The sequence below is a fragment of the Sesamum indicum genome, linkage group LG1 (assembly GCF_026168435.1).
Source record: "Sesamum indicum cultivar Baizhima isolate 11 linkage group LG1, ASM2616843v1, whole genome shotgun sequence".
NCBI lineage: Eukaryota > Viridiplantae > Streptophyta > Magnoliopsida > Lamiales > Pedaliaceae > Sesamum > Sesamum indicum.
In genome coordinates, this window is record NC_142657.1 from 14927630 (window position 1) to 14953026 (window position 25397).

A 25397-nucleotide genomic window follows, 5' to 3' on the forward strand; every position below is an offset into this window, starting at 1 on the left:
TCTAATAGTCAAATAAACATTCGATATATGTTAACAAGTACGATTTCAGTCCAATTCGATGATGAAATTATTGACCAAAAATTTTACCATATATATACAGATGTGCGGATAATGACACCTTATTATGAAATTTTTGATCGTAAATTATGCCGGATATTTTACCATATATATAGAGAACAAATTTATAGGGTAATGAGAAGTATGAATTCATCCACATTGGTGTAAAATGTGATAAACTTTATCCTAAACTAGATTAGGGTGGTGATTAACATGCTAAGTTATTGATTCATTATTAATTAACATGCCCCTAAATAGGCGTACAACCCGTAACATTTAATGGCAATTACACACCAAAGAATTTGACCCTATCCAAGTTGCCGGAGCAGAGGAATGGATTCATGCATTTAATCATGCACGTGATGGTTACTCGTGCAATTCCCACCCCATAAATCTCAACCAGACATTAACTCAGTGGTAAGATTGAAACATCCAATCCAAAGACTGTGGGTTTAAAATTTATGAATTGGATATATTGTATATTTTGGAGTAGTTTATTATTATTTTTTTTAGCATATTTGTTAGGCGAAATACTTTTACTCTGGTAAAATACAGAATTCAACAATTTCTATCTTATGCTTTATCAGATTTAAATAGTTTCAAAATTGAAAAAAATAAAAGAAAAACTCGATATTTTAGTCTTATTGCTCGTGGGGTTTTAAAATTGAGAAAATTTGACACGTTTAATCTCATAAATTTTTCATAAAATAGAGGACTAATGTATTAAGTTTTCTCAATTACAGGGTCATTTTGAAAATATCGTAAAGTAGAAGACTATATGTGTCGAGTTTTTTTTAATTCTAAAATTATTTTTAAAATCCCGTAAAATATATAATTAAAAATGTCGAACCCCTTATTTTAGGAATTAAAAATATAATTTTGTGTATTCATTAATTTGAAAATATCGATATATTAAATTAGTATTTGAATTTGAATAATTTATATAAAAGAAAAAAGAAAAAAAGACTTTACCCACTAGCTAGAAAACATAAAAAGGAAATTAAAAATATAAATGAGAGAGGGAGATGCCTTATTAACTTAGTTTATCCGACCTGTGGATATTGTGGTGATTCTTTGCCAACCCTGGAGTTTGAACTCTTTTTCAATTGAGTTAACGTTTTTGCTTTGACGAGCTTTATTCCCCGTGTGTGTGGGCCTCCAACCTTTTTACATTTTTTTTATTTATCATATTAAAAGAAAATCTATTAATTATATTCTTGTGTGTGTTTTTACAAGTAACAAATTCGATAAAACGAGTTCAAACATCCTATCTAAAAAAATCTAATTTTGCATCATGTTCTTTTGATCATTTAATTTATCGGGATATCATCCAATTTGATCATATCAGTTCACTATGTATGTGGAAGGCCTGAGTTAGGGGTGAAAGTACACGTTATTCTCAATGATAATTTAAAAAATATGCAATACAACGAGGTTTTATTATGTATTTCAGTTGAAAAATCTCCCAACATCCCTCCAAATTTTAGTTATGTTACGATAAAGAATTCCGTTTATAAGATTGAGTTAGTTATGTATTACGCATAGTGGAAAGTGTATTTAGTGCTTTAAGGATTAAAAAGCAAATGGAGCAGGTTGAGTTGTTGTCAATTTTTATTCTTATATTCGACAAACAATATGGAGTGGCGTTATCAGAATAATTTTCACATTGGGCAGTAAATATTCCATATAGTGACCATTCTACATTTAGACATTATGTCTTATTCTGAAATATTTATCACTTTATTAACAATGCATATTCTAATTTCAAAAGTAAATAGTAATTCGATTTAACATGTAACGTTGACAATATTGTAAAGTTTGTGTTATTTTAATCATTAGTTTTTTTTTTTTTTACCAAAATTTAAGTATGGAAAATAAGTAATCACTATAAAAACTTGCAAGTTTAGCGACCAAAAGAAAAAAGTGATACTTTTAATATTATCATTTACTATATATATTTAGTAATGAAATTTTTATTTTAATTATAATAATGAATTTCATATGACCATTACTTTTGTAAGAGTTGCTATTAGCAAGAATTAATGTAAGTAATTATTTATAATGATAATTTTATGCATAATTATTATCACTAACTAATAATGATACAGTGACAAGATTAAAATTATTATTATTTAATATATATTTTTAGTAGCTACTTTAAAATCATCACTTGATGTTTACTAATATTACATTTTATTGTAGTGAATATGTAGGCTTGTTGTACCAAAAATAATTTACCATATAAAAATAATAATTTAAAAAATGTTTTTCATTAACTTTATATACTAAGGAATATATTTCTTGTGTTAATATAATCAACTCTATACTAAGCACAATATTTCGTATTGTTAGTTACTATAAGGATAAATTACAACAGGCTCATATAAGATTTGTTATAATTATAAATATTACCTTATTGTTAAATTTTTTTTATAAAATATCCCTTTAGAATTAACAGGGGTCTAACATATGCACCTATAATGTGCTGAAGTGATATTTATCAGACGACCGTTAAATTTAGAGGGGTATTTATAATTTTTCAAATAACGAGAAGGTATTTAATTTAAGAGAATTTATTGTAATTCATTCTTATTATAATTTTATTACTAATATTTTTAATTAAATCTTGGTTCTATTCGAATAACCCGCACGAATATCACTAAATGTTGTGGAGATTAATGTTTGGCCATATCAATAATTGTGGTCAACAACTAATAATTAATGAACTGAAGTGGTGTTTTGAACAATTGAATGAGCTTGGTAAAAGAAATGGTGAATTCTTGCCTTTCGGAGGCTAAAAACATTGCCGTCTCAATTACAAATGTTTTATTATTATTTAAAAAATTAAAAATACCCTTTAAAATTAACTGACATCTAACAAATACCACCTACAATAAGTTATTATAAATGAGTATTTATTAAATAATCATTAAATTTAGAAAAGATATTTATATTTTTTCAAGCAACAAAGAGGTATTTGTAATTATGAAAAACTTTAAGGGAGCCCGATGTAATTTACCTTATAAATATTTCTTTTACATTTATAAAATGCTACATTTTATTTTAAGAAGACAGTGTGTAGGTACTTGGAAAAAGTAAGATTATAAATCTTATAATATATTACTAACGGCAAATTTATAATTGACTCGAAGAAAATTGAACCAACTTATTAAGATTTTAAAAATAAACTGAAAAGCTCGAATGTTCATCATTTAAGTTGCTCATTTCTCTTTGTTGGACTTGCATCAATCTTTCTCCTTCTTTTGAAATTTTTTGTGAGATAATTTTTCTTTTTTGTTTTAATGGATATAATAAACAATTACTTTTTTCACATAATAAAACAGTTTTTAATTCAATGATAAAAAAATTAATTATCAAATAATTTTTTCATATTTGTTTATCTTTTCATATAATCTTAAGTCAACCACATAAAAATAAAAATGAACATGAAACAACATTTTTTTGTAATTTTTTATCAGATTTCATTTTCTCTTTATTGTGTGTCAGAAAATAAATAAATTATTTTATAAAAATAATTTGAAATTGCTCAAGTATATGTTAAACAAGTAAAAATGGATGTTGGACTCAAAGATTCAAGTTTACTGTCCTATACAAATGGATAGATACAGAAGTAAAGCTCAATGAAGGAATGGATTGAGGAGTGAAATCTGACCAGAGTCTCCATTCAGAAAGAACACTTGCAGAGGTACATAAGATGATGAAGATGCTGTTGCTGAACTAAATCTGTATGTTGGTTGTAGTATTTTACTGCCTTTTGGACATGGAATGGTCAGAAGTCGTGGTCCGGTTCTCATCTGCCAGACCTGCAGAAGGCGAACGTTAGGTCGTCTCCTATCGTTGCAAGTGAATCCAACACCATATAATCGATCTAGTAGTCAAAGGCAGTGGGCAAGAAGAGGCAAAGAGAGAGGACATAGCGGATCCAAGAGAAGATATATACCTCCACTATTCCTTTTCGAGGTGCATGTATAGCTAGACAGAGACAGTAATCACTTTTTGAGTGCTCGTCATAAGCCCAACGCGAGGCTGCTGCTTTATCTTTACGGGCAAGCATCTCCACGAACAAGCAGCTTGCTTCACGATATCCCTGCAAAAGGAACTAACGTCAGTTATATTGTCGTCAGCCTTGAAATAAGAATTCCGGTTGTGATCAGAATAATTTAAACAAATTCGAATGTTAAGCGACAGAATTTTAGAATCTAAAAACTTTATTGGAAAAGTAATAATGTAATATATACAGTCAACATACCTTCCATAAACGCACGACAACAAGTGCCTGAGTGTCTAAGAGCAAAATACGGCCAAGTGAATCGGTTATTGCGGCCAAAGTACCACTAGGCGACAATGTAAGCTTCTCACCCTTCCGTGGATGATCCTTCAAACAAGTTAGAGCAGAGGCTGACAAGAAGTAGACATTATTGGTCAGAACTCCAATAAAGCATCTTAAATGGCCAGAAACATCTTTATTAACATAGTTATAATTGGTAAATATATGGTATGGAGTGTAATATATCACTTCTTCGATCTTTTGCTCCGTTGAGACGTGAAGAAGGTAGTGAATCAGATTAAGCCTGTCGACAGGTTGGGTTTTACCCTACCCAAGTCCAAACAAAAAGACCAAACAAATTAATTTAGACCCAATCCATTGTACCCACTGAAGACCTATGGGGGTCTCTAGACCCAATCAAACCCAGTGTTTGGGTCCGATCAGATCCAAATTTGATTTTCTTTTCTTTCTTTCTTTCTGTTTTTTTTTCTCCGAATCCATTTTTTCTGCAAATCATACTAATTTAATTTCTTTTATTTTCTATTTTTACCCATAATTTTATCAATAAATTCAAAAATTTGAGACCAATTCACAAATAACTCTTTTTTTATATAGATATTTAAATAATATTATTATTTATTATATCGTTTATAAAATAACATTATGAAAATATTACATGATAAATAATGTTATGATGTCTTAAGTTTTTTAGATTTGTTCACTTATAGGTAGATCGATTGATAAATAATAATTCAATTGAATAGGAAAGAAAATAAATATATATTTTGGATCCAAATTGGGTACATAGACCCATGTGTATTGATGGGTAGAGACCCAACCCATACCCAATCTATATTTTTTTAATGGGTAAGGGTTAGGGTTCTGGGTCTTAGAATTAATTTATGGTATGGATAGGGTTTTACTTATCCATTGAATCAGATAGGCAGCCAACACTACAAGCAACTTTCTAACCTCGAGCAAATGGTTGAGATTTAGCTTCTGGCTTCTTCGTGGGCTTTTCTTCACTCCGCCAAATCAATTTTGAAAATGAAGCTATTGTTGAAAATGTTGCAGGAACAACTTTTGACAAGATAGCTCCCACTAGTGATCTGTTCTTGTCCACAGAAAGTCTGCAAGAAAGAAAAAATCAACCATAATGGATGAAATACAGACAACAACCTTCAGCTTAAGTTACCAAGAAAACATTGAAATCGTTTAAGAGGAAGTCTAGAAGTAAAACGAGTTACAACCCCACTAACCTAAATGCTGATATCACGGCATCCTCTCCAATAGAGACGGCACAATAGTAACGTTGACTTGACTGCCCAACAATAAAATCAGCTGAATTCAAATACCAGAATAAATTCAGAAAGTTTCCAAAAGTCATGAAGCAAAAGATTACAAACAAGAACAAACTTCCACCTAAGCATTATCAAGGGAAAAGGTAGAATGTTCAAGGCAGAGAGAGAAAACAAGAGAGCGCTTTCAAATTTCTGCAGTTACATCTAATAAATTCTGAAAAAGTGGAATCCGTAAAAACAATCTAATTACCAATTGATGCAATGAGTTAATATGACAATTACTTGAATTTCCATCAAAGGTGGGGGCATGACACCAGTAATAGCAGCATCCGCACATAATCCATACTTGCTAACATTCCATAGTTGGTAAGGAAGGCTCATAGCAGAATTTCCAGAATCCTCTGAATTAGCATCATCATAGAACTCCTGATCCCAAAACTTAGAGTCTGTTTCTTGAAACCACCGGCGCAGCAGATTCTGCATTTCACAGGATACGTAAAGAAGTAAAACTTAAATACAGAATAAAGAAACAAATGAAGAACTATAACAGCATAAATATAATAATACAGGGAGGAATTTTTCCAGTGCTGACAGAGAAGAATCATGAAGCACGGGTTCTCAAACTTTAAAGCAAGTACACATAAGAAAGGCCATGAAGACAATCTCAACCTTTGGTTCTTGCTGGTAAACACTAAAATTCACATACCTTAATACCAGATCCTTCAAAACGTGCAATCACACCAGGCATTACTATGCAAACCTCCTCTGGGGATGTATCTTGTGTCAGATCCTGCTTAGTCCCGCGTACTCTTATCTTAAGAATCTTTCCAGGATTTACAATCTGCGAAATAAAATCGATTCCTAACAAACAAGCAATTGAAACGCGATGCCATACAAACATCAATATGAATATGCTACTCAAACACTTCCTTAACTTTAGCACTAGCAAATTCATGGGCATAATTTCCAATGCTAAATTGTAAACAACAAGATGTACCGGCATGCATAAATATGGAGGACATTGATTATACAACACTTAAAATCCCACTGTCTCAGGGACAAGCGCACGAACAAGTTAAAAACTGCAATTAGAATGGCAACCCAAGTTCGATCTCCATCTTTCCCGTTATTTCCAACACAAAAGAAACATCCACACAACTCATATTCTCAAGATAGAGGTACAAACATTACTGAATACTCAATAGCATCGACATAAATGGAGACTTTATCCAATTATCTACACTCCTAACAAGCAATTGATCAGCTAAAATGCAACCAACGAACCACCCAAAAAGAAACAAAACTAAGATTTCCACCTGTCTGTGAATGAGATAACCCTGCACAGAGAAGATCAAAAGATAGCCGCAAGAGGTCCCGACGGCGAGGGCTCTGATGTCATCGTCGAAGACGAGCCACTCGACGGCGGAGACGTACTCAGCCTCGATGGGGGAGAGGTCTGGACGGATCTTAACGGCCCGGTGGGTGTCCGGATCGGGTGCCCCGCTGATTGATTGTGACCAGTGGAGGATGAGGATCAAGGAACGGTTGGCAAGCGCGAGAGAGTGGGTATCGAGGGAAACAAGGAGGTTGGGGTTATCCACCAGCCAGCCTTCCTTTCCGGCGCCGAGATCGGATAAATCTTGGCCGGCAATGCATCCAAGCTCCGTCGTGTGGAGGCGGCGAGACATTTGGAGGTGAAAATTCAGGGCATAGTCGTTGGTTGGAATTCGGGTAGATTAGCGTCTTTCTTGGGAAGAAATGAAGCAAGGAACCTGTGTGCGTGTTTCTTTGTTTTTCAGATGTCGCATTTGGACTTTGGATAAATACACGACTCAACGCATTTACCATGTTTCTTATTGGATTTCTATATTTTTCTCGATATAATTAAATAAAAATAATAAATTAAATGAATCTTAAGTGTATATTCATAAAATAAGATAAAAAAAAAAATTATTGGGTTGACGCAATTAAGAATTTTATAATACTTAAACCAATAATATTTTCTATCATTTATCAATATTAAAACAAATATTCTTGAGAAAAATACTATGTTGCATCCGCATTGTAACCTAATTACCAAATTACAGTTTTGCTCCTATCAGATCCCAATCTTTGATTTTTACCCTAAATTGATTTTAACATGCAAAACAAATAAATGGATAATCAATTTGTTGACTGTTGGAGTCCATTTTTTTTAGCAAAAGAAGTGGTCGTATTTCAGGTGGAGAAATTAGCGCATTTGCCCAAGGATATATATATATATATATATATATATATTACTAGTTATCATCGCACGTTGCTCCTGCAAGTATATAAAAAAAAATCTTGATGTGAGACGATAAGTAAAAAAAAATTATTAAAATTATAAATTATAATAAATATAGAGAAATAAGGTGAGAGAAAAATGTGGACTAGTGAGTAGTTGAAAGAAAAAAAATAATTAAAAATTATTGAAAGTATTGAAATTATGAAATAAAGCGTAAAATGGGACAATCTAAAAATTGGTATGATAAAAAGAAATTATAATAGTATAGATATATATTATTATTACTATTAAATAAATTAAGTTATAATTATTATATTATTTGAATATGATATTTGATACCGCAAACAAATAAATAAAAGTTGATAATATAATAAAAAAAGAAATGGGGATGCAGGCCATGACAAACATACATCATGAAACCATCAATTATCAATTATTAGATGTACCTCAATTTGTCTGAGGGAATATAGACAACAAACATTTTTTTAAGTATGGAATGGATATAGTCAAAGGTTAGCTAATATTAATAGACCCACAAATACGTTAACTCGATCAATAAATTTAAAAATTCAAATTTTACTTGACGTATAAATATTTATATAATATGTAAGTTTATAGCAATTTATTTAATTATTTTTAATTTATTAATATATTAAATGAATTGATAAATTAATCATTTAATCACTATTTTAAAAAGAAAAAAAAATATGAAATTTCAACTCTTGCCCGTCATTTAATATTTATGTATATATATATATTTATAACGCGATAAATATAATATATTTATGTGAAGTGATGTTAAATATTCATTATTTTTTTATTATAAATACAAAAAAATTAATGTAAATATTAAATGAGGGGTAAAATTAATAAATTATGTAAAAAAATTTTCATGGTGTTAGTATTTTTCTTCTAAACCATAAAGAAAAAATGTCGGGAAGAATTTTCGAAAAAATGTAAATGTAATTTCAAAACTTATTTGAAAGAAAATATAATTTTTTTATTTTTAGAAGAGGTCTAAGAGTAATTAACCCAACAAAATAAAGAGGATATAGAACTAAAATCTGTGGGATACATACGGATGTAGAATGTGTGGGCATTTATCACACTGAGTATTGATCAATTTTATATAAGTCTATTATCAGTATTTGTCTCATTTTATCTATATTTTATTTAATTATTCTTAGTTATATCATTGACTTATTATATTATATAATTTATTAAATATTAATAAAATTATATGATTAACGTTCAAATAGACCGAAACAATGTATATGATTATGTCATGAAGAATAAATACCAAAAATTTATTTATTGAATAAATGAGGAGCGAAAGAAGCAGCTCATTTTATGTGTCCCACATACCAAACCATGAAGAGGGTATTGCTACAGGATTGCCCCAAAATTCAAGAACTTCAATTTCACGCAAAAAAGCTGTCATCGTTTCAAGATTTAATTTTCCTGTGTTTTTCTTTCCACCATTTTTTGAGTTTTCAATAGATCTTTGCCTGTTCGTTTTACCTTTTCGGGCTTTTCTTTCGTTTAAATTTTGTGGGTCTGTTCGATTACTGGGTGTTTCTCAGTGAGAAGATTCAATTTTGGGAAATAAAAAATAAAGTTGAAGAAATATGAAATCTGGAAAGGGTCATCAGGATGAGGAGGAGGAGGAGGAGGAGGAGGACAAAGAGTTCGGTGGGAAGAAAGACACTCCATCCGCCAATAACGCCAAAGGTACACATACACTTGTTTTCGTTTGTTTTTCTATATGCAAGGTGTGAATCCTGATGGCCCCTCTCTTCTTTTTTCTTCTGTGTTTACTATATTCTTTATTGTTATTGTTTGTGTTTGTGTTTGTATGTGTATGTGTTAAATTATTGTAATCTTTGTCGTTTTTTTGTTTGAATTTGGTGGAAGCAGATAAGAAGAACAGTGACAAGGCTAATGCTATACGGTCGAAGCACTCAGTTACAGAGCAGCGGCGGAGGAGTAAGATCAATGAGAGGTTAATTTTCATACACATGAGATGTGAATGTTTACAAGTACTGAATTTTTTGAACATATTTCACAATTTAGAAATTCAAGTTTGCATATGACTGACTGTATGTATACTTATTAGTTAATTAATATGTGCATATCATCTGCTTCCGTCATAAATCCGGCAACTTTTACATAAATGTAATGTTGTGTATCTTTGTTTATAGGGGGAAACTTCATATAGCTATTAGTTTGTTTGTTTGTTTGCCTTTTTTTCTTTTTTTAATGGTAATGGCATTTAGTATTACTACATTGCTCCTGAGAGCCTGCTAAGGTTGTTAGAAGAAATCTAAGAAGTCACTGTGAGTATAAGGATAGCTTAACTAAAATTTGTCGTGATCAGTTGCTAAGCAAAATCTTTCCAAGTTTTCTTGACTTAGAAGTGTAATAACTCATTTAGATAAGAGTCTTAGTTGTAGGTATGGGAGTTTCTTGCAGCAGCAGAGGCGGCACAAAAACATGCAGAAGATGGAGTCTTCTGAATCTATTTAACATAGAAGTAGGGCCTGGCTTGTAGTTTTCGTTACATTTTATTATTCACATGGTTAACATGAAGATCGTTCATTCATTAATTCCTGAAAACATGACTGATCAGTCTTAGTGTCAGTGATGAGGGATTATTGCTATTCTCTTTTGTTGATTCAGCACAATAAGTCTGCTGCACATACATACACCCACTCTCACGTCTATTTATCTGTCTAACTTTGCCTGTTACATTATTTGGTAAGTATGTGTTTGTAAAGCTGTATTATCTTTCTTATTAATTCATTTTCCTGTTAATTAGACCGGGTTAATTTGCAAATGTGCTTGCAAATGTCAAGTTTCTTGCAAAAGTTATACTCGTCACAGTTTGACATCTTAACTACTGAGGTTTTGTGGGGTATAGGTTTATCTTTAAGTTGCTGATGATCCTCTGTTTGACTAAATAAAGTTTCCTGCATGCTTCAGATTTCAGATATTGAGAGAACTGATACCACACAGTGACCAGAAGAGAGATACTGCCTCATTTTTATTAGAGGTATTACATCTATAACACACGTATAGTGTTGTGAACTTGCCTTCATGTTTCTGCTTTAATACCTCTACTCCTAACTATTTGATTTTTTAATGCAGGTGATTCAGTATGTTCAGTTTTTACAGGAAAAGGTACAAAAGTATGAGGGTTCATATCAACCTTGGAGTTCGGAGCCCACAAAGCTGATGCCATGGGTAAAATTTCAACACCTAACTTAAAATAATTTTAACAGTTGCTTTCTTGATTTTCTAGAAGATGAATTTGTTATACTGATTTTGGTATAAAATTGTAAATGACATTGATAGCCAAAATCGAACTCGAGCCATTTCCTTCAGACCCCTTGGTAAGGGTAGTTCATCTAAGTTATGCAATGCCAGTTGGAGGATATTTGTGGATTTTCATTGGTAGAAGCTGAAAACTTTTTGTTGGACTTTGTGCTTGATAATAGTTGACTTAGATTAAGCGCACTTAATATTTCAGTCATTGTGTAATTATATAAGGATTCCCCCTTATAGTATGTGACAACGTGTGGGTGCAGAATTTTTCATAAACACTATATTAAGCTGTAAATGATTATTTGTCACTTCCCTTCATATCCCTATTTGGTTGTGTTAGACATGCTCATGTGAGCTGTATGTGTAGAGAATATGCAATTCTGAAAAAAGAATCAACACAATGTTCTCTAATGTGACTTATTCTCCTACTAAATTTACTGTCAGAGTTCAAAAAAATAAAAACGATTATGGTAATGTTTTGCCCATATTTACCAGCTCTAGTTTCTTTTTGTTCTCAGTAATTGTTGAGATTTCTAGTTTACTTTTTGCAAGTCGGATGGACTAAATTATTTAGGTGTCCTGCTTGTCTTGGTAGCCATTTTATGTGCTTATTTCTTGTGGTTAAAGTTTTATTTACTTTTCGTTGTAGTATAGCCTGCTGAATTGGTGGATGTCCTATTCTTGTCGAATAAAATTAAGATAGGGTCTTTGCTTCTATCACCCCCTCTTTTTTCATTTTACTGAGACTTGTCATGCTGTCCAATTCTTGGGAAGAAAATAAGCCAAACTTGGCTAGTTACCTGATAAGGGGACTATCTCATTATAAAATATGGAAAATATACAGAACATTTTCCAATATTTGCACCTTGAGACATTTCATTTTTCAAACTTAATTTATTTTCCTTTTGCTTGGAATAGAGAAACAGTCATTGGCGTGTCCAAAGTTTTGTTGGCCAGGCACAAACCGTGAAGAATGGTTCTGGTCCGGGTTCAATATTTCCTGGAAGATTTGATGAAAATAGTGGTGCGGTCCCGTCAACTGTGGAACCTTGTCAGCAGAATCCTATTGAATCTGATCATGTTAGGGATACCTCCTGTAGGCCAATAGACCTGCAGACTGAACTTCCTATCAAAGCAATGGGCATGGCCGAACTGCAAGCAACCTTGCCAATTTCCGTTGCAAATGATGGTGCATTCTCCCACACGTTACACGGGCCACCTCCAAATGCGCAGTCAACAGAATGTCCTAGCGCTGCTGATCCTCTGAACCCCCAAGATGAGTTGGCAATTCAGGGGGGGACAATCAGCATCTCAAGCGTTTACTCCCAAGGGTGAGTTATTGCACATAACCACATAGAAAATCTTAATGCCTCTCGTAGAATCAATCATTTGATGTCTATCATGCATTTGACATGCTCTCAAATGCGATTTTGAGTTTGGTAGTTTGACTTCAAGTAATACAACTATTTTTTTGTCAGTTGTGGAATTGTGTTTTTTTTTTTTCAGTTATAATGGTGAGATCTTCAACAAATGATAAAATGTGAATCTCTAAGCCTATAGCTGCATTATAAGTTCACCCTATAAGCCAAGCTGCATTGTCGTCAAAATGCCTGCACATAAAATCTTAGGAAATGACATTTTTTCCTTATGTTTTTCAAATAAATTACTGTTGAGATTGATAGGTCGTGCAGACCATTTGGAATATCTCCATAGAACACTTTACTGATGAATCCTTGGTTGATGAGATATTGGATAATGTCAGGTTATTGAATTCATTGACCCAAGCACTTCAGAGCACAGGTGTAGATCTGTCTCAAGCCAGCATCTCAGTCCAGATTAATCTTGGAAAGCGAGCAAACAGAGGATCCAACCCAGGGATATCAATTCCTAAGGTGTGCACTGTGCAGTATGTCATTCAGATAGAGGCAATTATTTTTACGCCAACTCCACGATCATTAGGGAGTCCTATGCCTCAAACAAATTTGTCTCTGTTTCAATTTCTCTCACGATCAGTTTTACATGACTCTAGGATCATGGTATTCCCATGCCCTCCAGCAACCAAGCAGTCGGAACCTTTCAAGATGCCTGCAACAGTGAAGACTTGGATCAAGCTCAAAAAAGGCGCAAGATCTGAATAATACGATGGTAGCTTCAAAAAGCATCTAGTCCAGCATGAGTTTGTTTCATCCTCTCGCTAAAGTAATTATTCATTGTATATTTGTTGTTTCTTGAGTTTTTGGTTTTAATATATGGTTGACGGTATTCATATTCATACAGAATGCCTTCTTTGACATCTGTACGGTGGTTATGTGTTAGTGTCTTTGTGGATGATGTTGAAAATCAGCGTTGATGTTGCTGTCAATTGAAAATATGAAGTTTATTCAAGTTCTTAACCCATATATGATGTTTATCTTGAACACTGTCATGCCATCCATGTATCCTCTGATATTTTCCATAGTACAAATAGTCACTAAAGTAGAAAACCACATTTGGAATTTGATAGAAGATATATCCAAATTGAAATTATAGTTTTAATGCATGCGTCAGTTACGTAATGTAGTGATATCGAAGTGGAGCTGATGCCTCCAACATTAGGAGAATCGCTCATTCGAATAGTCAACTTTTGCTTTGAAATTTGTTTTCTTCAGGTATTCAGCTCTCTATATGTCGCTCTTCACCTTTATTCTTTGCTGTAGTAGTTTTCCCAAAATGCATGAGTTTGTGCTTTCTGAGTCCTTGAGAAAGAATCTATATCAGAACTAAGAAATACCCAGATATATATTCTTCAGTATTCAGGAATTTTCTTACACAAATGTTGCAAGAATTGTGTTCTGATCAAAGATGAAACAAACCTTGTCACTGTAATATGATATGTCAGACCAGCTAATAGGTTGCACGGGGAGATGTCTTCTCCCTTTCACCCTTCTCTGCATATCTGGAGGAAGCTCTTTCACATTCTTCACCCCATTCCTCAATGAGTGGATGTATATATCTTTGAACTGACTGCACGACACAAAACGCAGTGCCACTGCTGCCGGTGGTGGCCATAAATGCATCAACTGTAACCCAGCAGTCCAAACCAGCAACACCATGATGGCGGCTCTGTCGATTTGCAGTGCCGAGCTTCTCGAGCTCCTCCAACAATAGGTAGCCTCAGCTTATTGTCATCTTTAATCTTTTCTAAATTCTTCAACTCCATGCTGTAATTGGAGCTGTCAGTGTTTGTACAGAGATACATATTCCTACTAACTACATATACATTGATCAACACGCAGCGATATACTCACGTTAAACTTCTATACGCATATGGTGATGATGGTGTTACAAGTATGTTTGGACTAAAATACCTGTGGTATCTGCCTACGTTGTCTAGGTTGATTAGCACTTCAATTTTGGAGCAACTCTCTTTCGAAATTTATATATGAAAAAAAATGAGGTCTTAGCATGATAATTAAGTTTGAGATTTTATTAACAAATATGAGATTATGAATTACATCCGCACAGGATGTGTAGATATTTATCCCATTTTATATGAATTTTATTCACTGTGCTAACTTTCCCTTAATTCGTATGTGACATAATCCTCACTGTAAGGTGTTGAACATCATGTATGTGTAAATCTTTTGTTTCTTTCTTTTTCTTTTCTTTTTTTTGACAGTGTGTAAATCTTTTCTGAAAGTGGTATATATTGGACATATAAGTGGACTGAATGTCACATAGATCCTGTGCTACATCCTATCTATGTGAGAGGTCAGAGTAACCAGACAACAAATCTAATACTGCAAAGAAAGATATCAAGACAGAAACATAAACCAAAGATATGGTATCTGATTATCTGGTTCAACCCTGTCAAGCAAAAACTACTGCAATTCTTTCCTCATGTCTTGTTTCTCAGTTGTCCCCGTAACCTTCATTAGAAAAGCATACTCATAAGCTGTTTCCCAACAATGAGCAAAACGGCCACCTTCCCGGAAATGCCCTCCACTTGTGTTCGTCTGCAGGATGACTGAAGAAGAACAGCTTGCACATGTGGTATCTCGTATCTTGGCCACCCATTTCGCAGCTTCCCAAACACCAACCCTAAGATTGGAGAATGACACTCGAATAAAATCACATGGGATAAGAGTATTTGAGCAGCTAGTAAGGGTTGATTCTCAATAAAGAGATATGGGATTACCGGGAATCATTTAATGACGCTGAGACAAGCATTGAAGGACAGCAAATGCCTCGAGGAATGTTGTTGTATGGAGAATACTTAAGAATGTAATCGAAGCAGGATTTTGTCTGAGGATTCCCAAATTCTTCATAATCCAAAGTAGTAAGAGGAAGATTTGGATCCAATAGCGTGTTGAGCACATCGAGGAAAGGAACCTATTGTGAAAAGAACACAAGGGCATGTTACGTGCATCTAGAGAAGGAAACTGTCATAAGAAGCTCATTTCATTCAATTTTAATTAAGATCAAAGAAAACTGCAACAGAAGTATTCATATTGAACACCACGAAAGATAATATAAAATGTGTGCATTGTTAGTAATGTCAATATTTTCCACATTCTGATGCGATTTATTTATCAACGAAATCGAAGAGACATAAATTGGAAATGGAACGATGGGAATGGAGGATCTTTAGTGTGTACATCTGTTCTGAAATATGTATAAATAGATAAGTGAAGCCAGATGAAGTATTAATAGAAACTTCAAACTGTGCTAGACGGTTGAGGTGAAAAATCTAAATACTTTAGCGTACCTTCAAAATGGCGGTGCGAAACAGTTGTGGATGCATATTGACGGCTGCCCCCACAAGAAGACAGCCAGCACTAATACCCAAAGCGCTCAGCTGATTTTTATGGATAAAGCCCTCATTGATCAGATATTCACCGCATGCGATAAAATCGTGTATGGAGTTTAACTTGTTCAATCCACAACCTGATCCATGCCAAGAAGGAGACGGACCAGCGCCACCCCTGAGCATCAAGAACATGTCAAAAGTAACAAAACTGACATAAGTTTCCAGGGTAGCAATCAGCTTGTCTAGAGATCCAGGGGCAAAGATTACAAAATGATATTACCAGCAGAGGCTTTAGAAATTCCAAGAAAACTCAAGAATTATTTATATTGCCTTTTCTTTTGTGTGTGGTTGGCATGGTTTTAATGTTAAAGATAATACAAGATCGTGGAATTCAACATTTATATTCTGCTTGACCCCAAAGCTCTTTTAGCACACGCTTACATGGTTTGGTTTATCATGTAAGTGCTATTGGCAGCAAATGCAGAAAGCTTCCATAAGGTGCCAAGATCCTAGAAAATTATAAAGAGCTACATTGATTTGTGTGATATTCTTTATGGTTAGTAATTTCCACATCCCACATTCTACCACGCGTATTGCAACTTCACATGAGAAATCTATGGTGGCTTTTTTTGACAGGCTGAGGTAACAAAACAGTATAGAACATAAATGATCCAACAAAATCTACTTGCCTAATTTCCTTGTGTATATTTGAAGAAATTTTGATAATAGAAGATGGCAAATTGGCATATACCTGACGTCTGCAAATGCAAACATCCAACCTCGATCAAGTAAACTTAAACGGTCTGGACACCAGCTTTTATCTAAAACTTCACCATATGCACCATATCCCTGAAGTAGCCCAGGAGATTGGCCCTTTTGATATGCACTCCGCGAGAACAGGATGGTTAGAGGGATTTTGACACCATCATGGGAAAGCACTTCCTTCTCTTCACAGACGTATTTCCCAGAGAAATCCTTCCAGCCACGACTTTCATTATTCTCAACATCCGTTTGCTTCTCGATTGGGATGTCTAGAAGCTTATTCACCTCATGGTCATTTAGTGAGCAATACTCGACATCACCTGTTGAAATATTTCTCACATCTTCCTGCTGAACAATGGAGAAGATTTTCCTTGACATGTCATAGTCAACAAGGAGATCAGGCATCTGCATAAGAACAAGTGGGAAAAGGTCAGATGGTTTCAACTTTCAACTTGATTTGGCATTTCCAATTCAAACCTTAAAACCAAACACTCAGGTCATTTACAATTAACTGCCCTGTGTCTATATATTTAATAAACTGCAGGAGCCACTGATGTTTCTGCAGAGTAAATAATTACACTCATATTCTATCAAATATTAAGGATCTTTAGTTAGCAAATGCATTAAATGTAAGAGTCAAATTGTCAGTGATATGATCTGAAACTATACCACAGGTGAAGAGAGGACAACACGATATACAGTGTTCATGAAGTCATGATTTGAACCAGGCGTGACTGTGCACATGTTTGAGGGCAGAGGAAAGTACCAAGGATCGAGATCATCGATGTCCATTTCTTTCTGCAGGACAAATCAAGATTAACAACCACAAGCAAGAATCTCTCTATTGGTCAAGATGATACTGATCATATAAGAATGATGAAATATCAAATATCATAGTTTATATTTTGATACATGATTGCAATCATGATTAAGCTGGGATGATTATGGGCCATAGTAGTAGCGGCAGAAGCATCCATTCCGAAATAAAAGTCTCTGTATATAGTAGAACAGAACAATCGCTTGAGATTATATCACCCCGTGTATCAAACATAGCATATAAATCTCAAAGTTTCACTGTCAAATTCCCCTTTCTCTTTAAAATCATCCAACCAATTTAGCACATTTGCACACATGGCCCAAGCATCTGTTCAGAATGCAAAGCCTAAGGGATATTGCCTGTTGGCTTGCCCATATGAAGAAGGTTACTGGAGCAGATGTTCATGGTTTCATGAGACCCATAAACAAACTGAAACATTCTCCTTTTGCTTGAGCACACCTAGCATCTTCCCACCCTAACATTTCATATGAAACAGGGTTCACACCAACAAAATCTTAGAATCTTTCAAGCACATAAAATAGTATGTTTTCCCTCTAAAACAGATACTGATATGGCGTATAACATGTGTAGTTCAATAGACACCAAATTCCATGATATCAAAAAAATTCAAGTTCAAGATTAAGTGTACTTATACAGGGAAAAAAGCAGATCCATAAGCCATATTAATTGATGAAGAAAATTGGATCCATATTAATTGATGAAGAAAAAGTTTATACCTCACAATCAAATTCAATAGGCAGGTCGATAGAACATATCAACGGGGAACCATTTTTGTTAAGAAAAAGGACCAAGTGTCCATTAAAGATATCCATATCCTCCAAGCAAGTATCCTCACCAGGCATGATGACATTCTAAACAAAAACAGCAAGAGTTAAATAATCTGAGAATTATCTATTAAAGCACCAAATACATATACAGAACAAATATGAATTATTTTAATATGAGCAAGGCCTAAGCAGCATTGAATACCAGCTGGCCAAAGGAGTAAATAATGTAGGTGAAAAACACGTGAATCTAACAATTATTTACTGGACTTATCTAATCCTAAAAGCAAGTCCATTTAAATACATAACTTCAATTTGCAATATTCCCCATCAACACCCCAAAAAAGATGTATATTTTTAACAAATTTTTTAATTTTGTCTTATACAATCTTTTTGAGTTTAAATCTTCTCTTGCTCTATCGCTCAAGAGGGAAAAAGTTCAATCACTGAAATGAATTTGGAAAATAACATCTTATCCAGTCAATGCCTTTCCTTTACTGATTAATCGAACTCTTTAATCTTCTCACACAAACTAGCATAAATTAAAAGTATTCTCACGCATAAATATGTGTAATATAAGTTCTATGATAAAGCACCTAAACATATTATCGATTAAGTTCTTTATTTCTCTTCTGGACTCTGGAGTACAGTATTAGAATGTGATTGGAGGCCCAACAACTAAAATACAGGTTTAATTTCAAGCGAGAAACAGCCTATCCCCTAGGTAATGTCTTATGAAGCACATGAATAAATCTACTTGATCTAAACCTAGAATACACCTCAATAAATTACCTGCAAATTACGTGACTGCACATCCTCATCTCTGCACCTGGCTAAGTAATAACCATTATCTGAAAAATTCTTATCTTTGCTCGTAGGAGCATTAGTAAGAATGTAAAAAGTTTTATGATGATGTTCCAAGAAGTATTGGACTCCAGAGACACGTTTACAGAACATTTGTAGCCCAGCTTGTGGATTGATTGCATTTATTATGTAAACCTGCACCATAGCAAGGAAGTGGATAAACTACAACAGCAGAAAGTACTCCAGAATTCACGTCAGCACAAGGAGACAAGACAACTGAAACAGTAAGTTCCTTCCTCAGATGAAGTCCTTGAATTAGAATTCACTGTTACAAACTTGCCATCTTTCGTACTTGTAATATCTATGCAGAAGCGTGAATCATTTTCTGTATAGATTATGGCATCATCCACAGACTGTGATCCAATTTTGGTGCACAATACCCTGACATTAATATATTCTTGTAAGAGAACATCATGGATTCCGCAACAAAATAAAATGCAAATAGTAGTAGAATTTGCCTGTAAGGCCGTTGGTTTTGGTCGCATATTGTATAGAACAGTGTACAGCTATCCTGTGCCCAAGCTAAGCTAACGACACCCTGAACTCTGGGTTGGGGGATAGTAGAGTTAGTTCGGAGGTTCTTAATTTGAAGCTGAAATTGTTCGTTCCCGGTTGTGTCAAGTGTATATGCAAGAAAGCTGTGGTCTGGTGATACTCTGCATGTACCCACATGGACATATCCTACAAAATAAAGTTCCAACTTTAATGCATGTATTTGTATATCAACTTAATCAAAGTAGATATTCCTATCAGATCATACTTAAGCTATTCTCCTCCTCTATATCGTTCAACATGCCAAAGGTACAACAGCATTTCGTCTCATAAACTATTTGAAACTTTATTAATAGAAATATGTTGATTTTTAGTTAAGTGGCAACAAACTATCTTAAGCGATGAACCATATTCAAATGATATTATCCACATTCCTAGTGACTTGTGTTGATGATCCAGAGAAAATGATGGCATTAATTCACTCATATTTTTTATGAATCCAGGGTGACACCAAGTATCTTATGCTCTAAAGCATAAATGATCCATAATTCAAATATATAAGACATATCTCACTTGCTCAGTCATTGTGTGCCTCTGTGTTCCACCTAGCATCATCTTTAACATCTCGTAGGCAGTAAGAGAACATCGTCTAGCTACTTAAGAAGACTGATAAATAACAAAGGTCCGTTTTAGTGTTGACAGATATTCTGAGCACATTTGGGCACAGAAGTTTCAATAATAACAATTTTAACCTAAGAGCTACTCGCTTCACAAAGTATTATACTGCAACAAGAAACTAACTGCAAACACACCAAAAACAGTTTTCACAGGAAAAATGTACATATGCTAGGAGAGAAATCGGATTAGCAGGAATTATTTGCTAAAAGAGCTTGCCGTGTTTTTGTGCAATCTCATTCCAGTCAAGCAAAACTTGGTCCCTGCCAAATCCTCCTATGAAGGAATTGAATACAGTTGCTGCCCAACCTTTCCTTTCAATAGCTGATTTCCTACATAAAACAGGATACTCCTTCCCTTCTGGAATGCACTGGTAGTACAACCTGTTTAACACCATATCAAAAAATTATGCACAAGAAATACAAAAGTTAATTTTGTGCATGCATCTAAAGCAGACTGAAGCTGAACAATTTTAACATTATACAATATTAAGCTGCATAAAAATGCATTAATACATAATTCATGAACAAATTACAGACCAGGGGCCCCAACGTTCAGGAGGGGTGGATATCTTGGAGGGAATTCTGGAAACCATCTCAGAGTAAAGGATCCTTCGCATATTAAGGGTATCCTGCATAAATGCCTCGGCATATGAGTTTTCTTGGTTAAGGTAGCTGATGAAATCCGGGTCGTTAATGTCGGACATCCAATGGTAAGGATCTTTCCACGTGACCCCGTGTGCGGTGGCCGTAAAAGGCACCTTCTTGGCCGCCGGTGGCTGGGGGAGCGCTGGCGTAAACTGTCTTCTGCAGAGGGTGGAGAAAAGTGCAGAGGAGGCCAGTTTGGGGAATAAGTAGGAATTGGAGGACAGAAAGGTCTTTTGAGTTAACTTCCCCGAAAGGAGGCGGCAGGCCGCCATGGAGACGGTGGTTGTGCTGGTTGGTGTGGACGGTGATAAAAATGGTGGTGATTACAAGACTACTCTTGTCAGTGCGACTTGGCCAGGGTGGGTGTTGACAGTGGCATAACTGCAAAATTACTGAGGCAGGAGGGTCAAATGTGTCAATAAACACCACCCCATACAGCTTACATTTAATGCTGGGCTTCATGAGAATTAAGCCCAATGGATTTTTAGCTGTTTCTTCAAGAAATGGGCTCAGTATGAGGTTTTAGGCCCAAACTCCACTCAAAGACAACCCAATCAAAATATTGTACATATTTTAAACCTATTACGTACGTGTCTGGTATTATAGGTATTGCACATTTGATGTGATGCATATAGTAATTTAAGCTTTTATATATTTATTTCACAAAAGTAAAAAAAGAAATGATTGATCTGAATTATAAGAATAATTTAAAAATAAATTAATTTTCCATGTCTATGAATATATACAACTAATTTTATTAAAAATATGGTTATTTGTGGAAGAAACAAGTATAATAAGGTTATTTTAGTCAATTCATATTATTTTATAAAAGTAATATTTCTAATGTTTTGAACCTTAATACATAGTATAAATTTATGGGTACGTCAACGCATATAAACACATTAAAACAGCTACATAATGTTTTTTAAGTTAAATAATAAGTTTTTATATTAAGTGAAATATAATTTACACTTGTAATGTATGCGAATGTAGCAAATATATTTGTGTATTGTGATAATGTCGTTTTTCTTAAAATTATATTTAAATAATTATTTTATTGAGTTAATTACACTTAGACCCCCTCTAAAAATGTGAAATCACACTTTTCCCCAAATAAGTTTTAAAATTATACTTACATCCTATATGAAAATTATACAATTTTTTATATTATCCCTAATTTTAATATCCCAATGTAATGATTTTGTGAGAAAAATATAATGATGTTAACCTCACTCTACATATATATATATATATATTATTTATTTTTTTATAAGTACAAAAACATATATACATGATAATATTAAATAAGAGACAAAATTGAAATAATTGCTAACATCCGTATTATTCATTCAATTTCTAACATAAAGGGTCAGATATAAATAAAAAAATTTTAGAGGAACGCGAATGTAATTTAAAATTTTTTTAAAAAAAAATGTAACTTTACAATTTTAGAAAAGGTTAAGTATAATTAACACTATTTTATTTGGTGAATCTCTATGGATTGCACGAAGTTTCAATTGCTGAAAATGTTGACTCGAAGGCCGATGTGGTCGCATGCAGTCGCACCACTACCAAAGTGATATACGTTCATGCCCCAAATGTACGGCCATGTGAGAATTACAATGTAATTAATTCGTTAATAAACTAAATTATTCGTACAACAATATGGTAATTGTGAACCAAACCGAGCACGTAACTTAACTATAAAATTAATTAACATGTTGTAATAATTCTAGTTTTAGAGGGATTTAGAATCCCTTAATAATCACAAAGCCTAAGTAAATATGTTGATGCAACATATAACACGATTGATATCTTCTGTAAGAGGTATTGTAATTTAAAATATAATTAATAATTAAAATTTTTCTAATAATAAATAAAAAAAAACACTAATATAATTAAGTATCACGGACTGGGTACTTGGACAATTGTGAAGTTCTTCACTTAGCCAACCTTCGAATACATATTAATTAACATTATTATTATAAGGTGTAATATTATTGGGGTTTGAGATATGATACCTTTGACTGCATTGGGAACATGAGAGGAAACAACAACAAAATTTGGGCACGAGACAAAGTTCAAAAATATTCCTAGATTATTACACCAGAATTTGTTACAAAACATTTATATATATATATAGCGTCTTTTGGTGGATAAGTGTCGGCCACAAACAAATCAGAGCTACAAAGGCAGACACATTCCTCATTTCCTTCCCTAATATATATATAATTAGACACAAACAAACTAATTATAATTATCACAAAAAAACCCCCCAAAATTTGTGCTTATGAAAACACAGTACAAGTTGGATCATCAACTGCCCTAATTCTAGCAAGCAAAATCAACAACTTTATGGGACAAATGGGATGTGCTTGTTGTGTATTGGACGTCTCCTTCTGACCCACCCATAATCCATACTAAAATATTCTGACTTGTTGGTCCCTTCCTCAACCCATTCTCTCCATGTCCCTTTTCTTGCATCTTGCATCACATTTTCTTGTTTTCCATGTTGTTTGGTGCCTGCAGCAAGACATATATATATAAATAGTCACACATAATATATATATATATATATATATAATGTAATGAAGATTATGGAAATCCAGTTAAGTATATGGTATCAAATAAAGCATGAAAAGTTATTAATGATATGAATTTCTTGGTTGCTTTAATTTGTACCTATGTACTTGTAGCTTCTGGATTCTTTATTATTATTATTATTACTATTATTATTATTATTAGTATTATTTTTTCTCGAATGAACATGGAAAAGTCGATTTGAACCCATAACTTCTCCCACAATAGGCGAGATGACATCATGACTTTTAGGCGGACGTTTGAATTATAGACTTTAGATGATTTTAATATGGTTTTATTAAATATATCGCGCGTCTAATTTGAAATTTAACACTTATGTATTGTCTCCCACTTCTTGTTTAAGTAGAAAAATGGCTGTTGAAATTATCTCATGCATAACATGGAAAGTAGTAATAACTTAGCTCATCATCTTCCCAAAGGGAAATTAGAAACAGCTTTTATTTGAGATCAAAAGTATTTACTACCACATTTGCAATTCCGAAAGTGAAGTAACAACGTTGGAAGTGCTAGCTGTACCTGATGAGGGTTCTATGAATTTCTCGGGCGGTGTAAAATGTTTATCAGCAGAACCCTTCACCTGTGATGATCAGAAGGAACATATATATGTATAGTTTTAAAGAAAAAAAACAAATCGGGACGAAATCGACAAAGGGACATATAGGATGCAAGAAAATTAAGGCATACAGTTGCTACTTGATTGAGTTGAAGTTTCCTTGGCAGAAGAGAAGACTTGGCATTTTGAACTGCATATATAATTGGGAACATGATCATGATGAATTTGTGAAAAAGGGTACAAATTAAGATAACAAGCTAGACATGCAAATGTAGAGAAAACTTATTACCATGTTGAAAAGATATTTGGACAATCTTGACTTGATCAGCACACACACAGGTGGGATCCAACAGAAATAAGAGAACTAAAACAACTGCAGTTAAAACTTCCATAGTAACTAGATAGGATATATTTGGAACAAGAAAGCTTTGATTTCTTCACTACATTATTTCTGTTTGCTTTCTGGGACTTGGAATTTATAGTAATGGGGGATATGTAGAGTGAGTGAGTGAGTTGAGAGAGGGAGAGAGAGGAAGAAGATACACAAAGCACAAAATTCAGAATTCCAAAACAAGTACACAGAAAACCCTTATTTCTAATAGTTGCCTTTTTAGGAACCTTCACACCATTTGAGTTGATTTCTTGTCTCCTACCAATACCATGGTAGGCCCACTGCCCCTCTCATTTCTTCACAATTACACACCTTTTTTTGTGTGTTAAGCAACTCAAAAAATGCGCACCATTTCATGAATACTTCATTTTGCTACTTAATTTTGGTTCAGGTCACTGGTGTTAAGGGCTCCTAGCTCCTGAGATCACTTAGGTTCTACTTCTATCTAAAAAGAAAAGTAGCTACATCAGGTGGCCAATCTACGTACACACTGTGTTTTCAATTTATGACAATATCAAATATGCACCAAACGGCTCACATGAAATTAGTGCTTATTTCAAGTCACACTAAGCATATATGTCAAGTAATATAGCTAGCATGACTGTATGAGAGAGTAGAAGAAAAACACTCAGTTTATACCTAGGAAATGTCGACTTTGTTTTCATGTTCTCAACTATGTTATTGAGGAAAAGGTAAGAGCTTAAACAATGGGCTTTAGAAGTAGCCCACTTCACCTATCTTTGATATTGGGCTTAATTTGTTTTCACAAAGCCAATGATGATTGA

At 33.8% G+C, this 25397-nt stretch overlaps 4 protein-coding genes across 4 annotated transcripts; 1 reads left to right on the plus strand and 3 right to left on the minus strand.

The window, feature by feature from the left end:
* Positions 1–3613: 3613 nt before the first annotated feature.
* LOC105180240 (uncharacterized) lies at positions 3614–7451 on the minus strand. The gene is made up of 8 exons (XM_011103911.3): positions 6963–7451; positions 6353–6487; positions 5929–6123; positions 5605–5666; positions 5318–5475; positions 4328–4476; positions 4019–4165; positions 3614–3881 (listed from the first exon to the last, which is right to left on the minus strand). The coding sequence occupies exons 1-8, from the start codon at positions 7332–7334 to the stop codon at positions 3696–3698; spliced, it is 1404 nt and encodes a 467-aa protein (XP_011102213.2). The 5' UTR covers positions 7335–7451; the 3' UTR covers positions 3614–3695.
* A 1786-nt stretch (positions 7452–9237) lies between these two features.
* Positions 9238–13633, plus strand: LOC105180250 (transcription factor BIM2-like). The gene is made up of 7 exons (XM_088880042.1): positions 9238–9643; positions 9830–9914; positions 10895–10964; positions 11060–11155; positions 12155–12567; positions 12999–13128; positions 13266–13633. Exons 1-7 carry the CDS (start codon positions 9541–9543, stop codon positions 13368–13370), a joined length of 1002 nt encoding a protein of 333 aa, XP_088736168.1. The 5' UTR covers positions 9238–9540; the 3' UTR covers positions 13371–13633.
* A 1271-nt stretch (positions 13634–14904) lies between these two features.
* On the minus strand, positions 14905–21440 carry LOC110011457 (Prolyl oligopeptidase family protein). Its single transcript, XM_088880039.1, has 11 exons — positions 20960–21440; positions 20640–20803; positions 19712–19934; positions 19489–19634; positions 19182–19387; positions 18342–18476; positions 17457–17585; positions 16777–17192; positions 15984–16200; positions 15414–15607; positions 14905–15316 (listed from the first exon to the last, which is right to left on the minus strand). Exons 1-11 carry the CDS (start codon positions 21337–21339, stop codon positions 15097–15099), a joined length of 2430 nt encoding a protein of 809 aa, XP_088736165.1. The 5' UTR covers positions 21340–21440; the 3' UTR covers positions 14905–15096.
* A 1859-nt stretch (positions 21441–23299) lies between these two features.
* RGF8 (root meristem growth factor) lies at positions 23300–25375 on the minus strand. The gene is made up of 4 exons (XM_011103806.3): positions 24511–25375; positions 24353–24411; positions 24185–24245; positions 23300–23590 (listed from the first exon to the last, which is right to left on the minus strand). The coding sequence occupies exons 1-4, from the start codon at positions 24611–24613 to the stop codon at positions 23421–23423; spliced, it is 393 nt and encodes a 130-aa protein (XP_011102108.2). The 5' UTR covers positions 24614–25375; the 3' UTR covers positions 23300–23420.
* Between the last annotated feature and the right edge of the window lie 22 nt (positions 25376–25397).

What these genes read in the sequence shown, in the direction of transcription:
- LOC105180250 (XM_088880042.1), top strand. Translation starts at nt 9,541, where the DNA reads ATGAAATCTGGAAAGGGTCATCAGGATGAGGAGGAGGAGGAGGAGGAG. An exon ending in CTGCCTCATTTTTATTAGAG is followed by an intron (nt 10,965 to 11,059) that starts GTATTACATCTA and finishes TTTTTAATGCAG; the next exon opens with GTGATTCAGTATGTTCAGTT. An exon ending in TCAAGCGTTTACTCCCAAGG is followed by an intron (nt 12,568 to 12,998) that starts GTGAGTTATTGC and finishes GGATAATGTCAG; the next exon opens with GTTATTGAATTCATTGACCC.
- LOC105180240 (XM_011103911.3), bottom strand. Translation starts at nt 7,334, where the DNA reads ATGTCTCGCCGCCTCCACACGACGGAGCTTGGATGCATTGCCGGCCAA. An exon ending in GTTATCTCATTCACAGACAG is followed by an intron (nt 6,488 to 6,962) that starts GTGGAAATCTTA and finishes TTTATTTCGCAG; the next exon opens with ATTGTAAATCCTGGAAAGAT. An exon ending in TTGTCGTGCGTTTATGGAAG is followed by an intron (nt 4,166 to 4,327) that starts GTATGTTGACTG and finishes TTCCTTTTGCAG; the next exon opens with GGATATCGTGAAGCAAGCTG.
- LOC110011457 (XM_088880039.1), bottom strand. Translation starts at nt 21,339, where the DNA reads ATGGCGGCCTGCCGCCTCCTTTCGGGGAAGTTAACTCAAAAGACCTTT. An exon ending in TGAGATTGCACAAAAACACG is followed by an intron (nt 19,935 to 20,639) that starts GCAAGCTCTTTT and finishes TTTATTTTGTAG; the next exon opens with GATATGTCCATGTGGGTACA. An exon ending in TGCAGTCACGTAATTTGCAG is followed by an intron (nt 18,477 to 19,181) that starts GTAATTTATTGA and finishes GTTTTTGTTTAG; the next exon opens with AATGTCATCATGCCTGGTGA.
- RGF8 (XM_011103806.3), bottom strand. Translation starts at nt 24,613, where the DNA reads ATGGAAGTTTTAACTGCAGTTGTTTTAGTTCTCTTATTTCTGTTGGAT. An exon ending in AACTCAATCAAGTAGCAACT is followed by an intron (nt 24,246 to 24,352) that starts GTATGCCTTAAT and finishes TGATCATCACAG; the next exon opens with GTGAAGGGTTCTGCTGATAA. An exon ending in ATTCATAGAACCCTCATCAG is followed by an intron (nt 23,591 to 24,184) that starts GTACAGCTAGCA and finishes GTCTTGCTGCAG; the next exon opens with GCACCAAACAACATGGAAAA.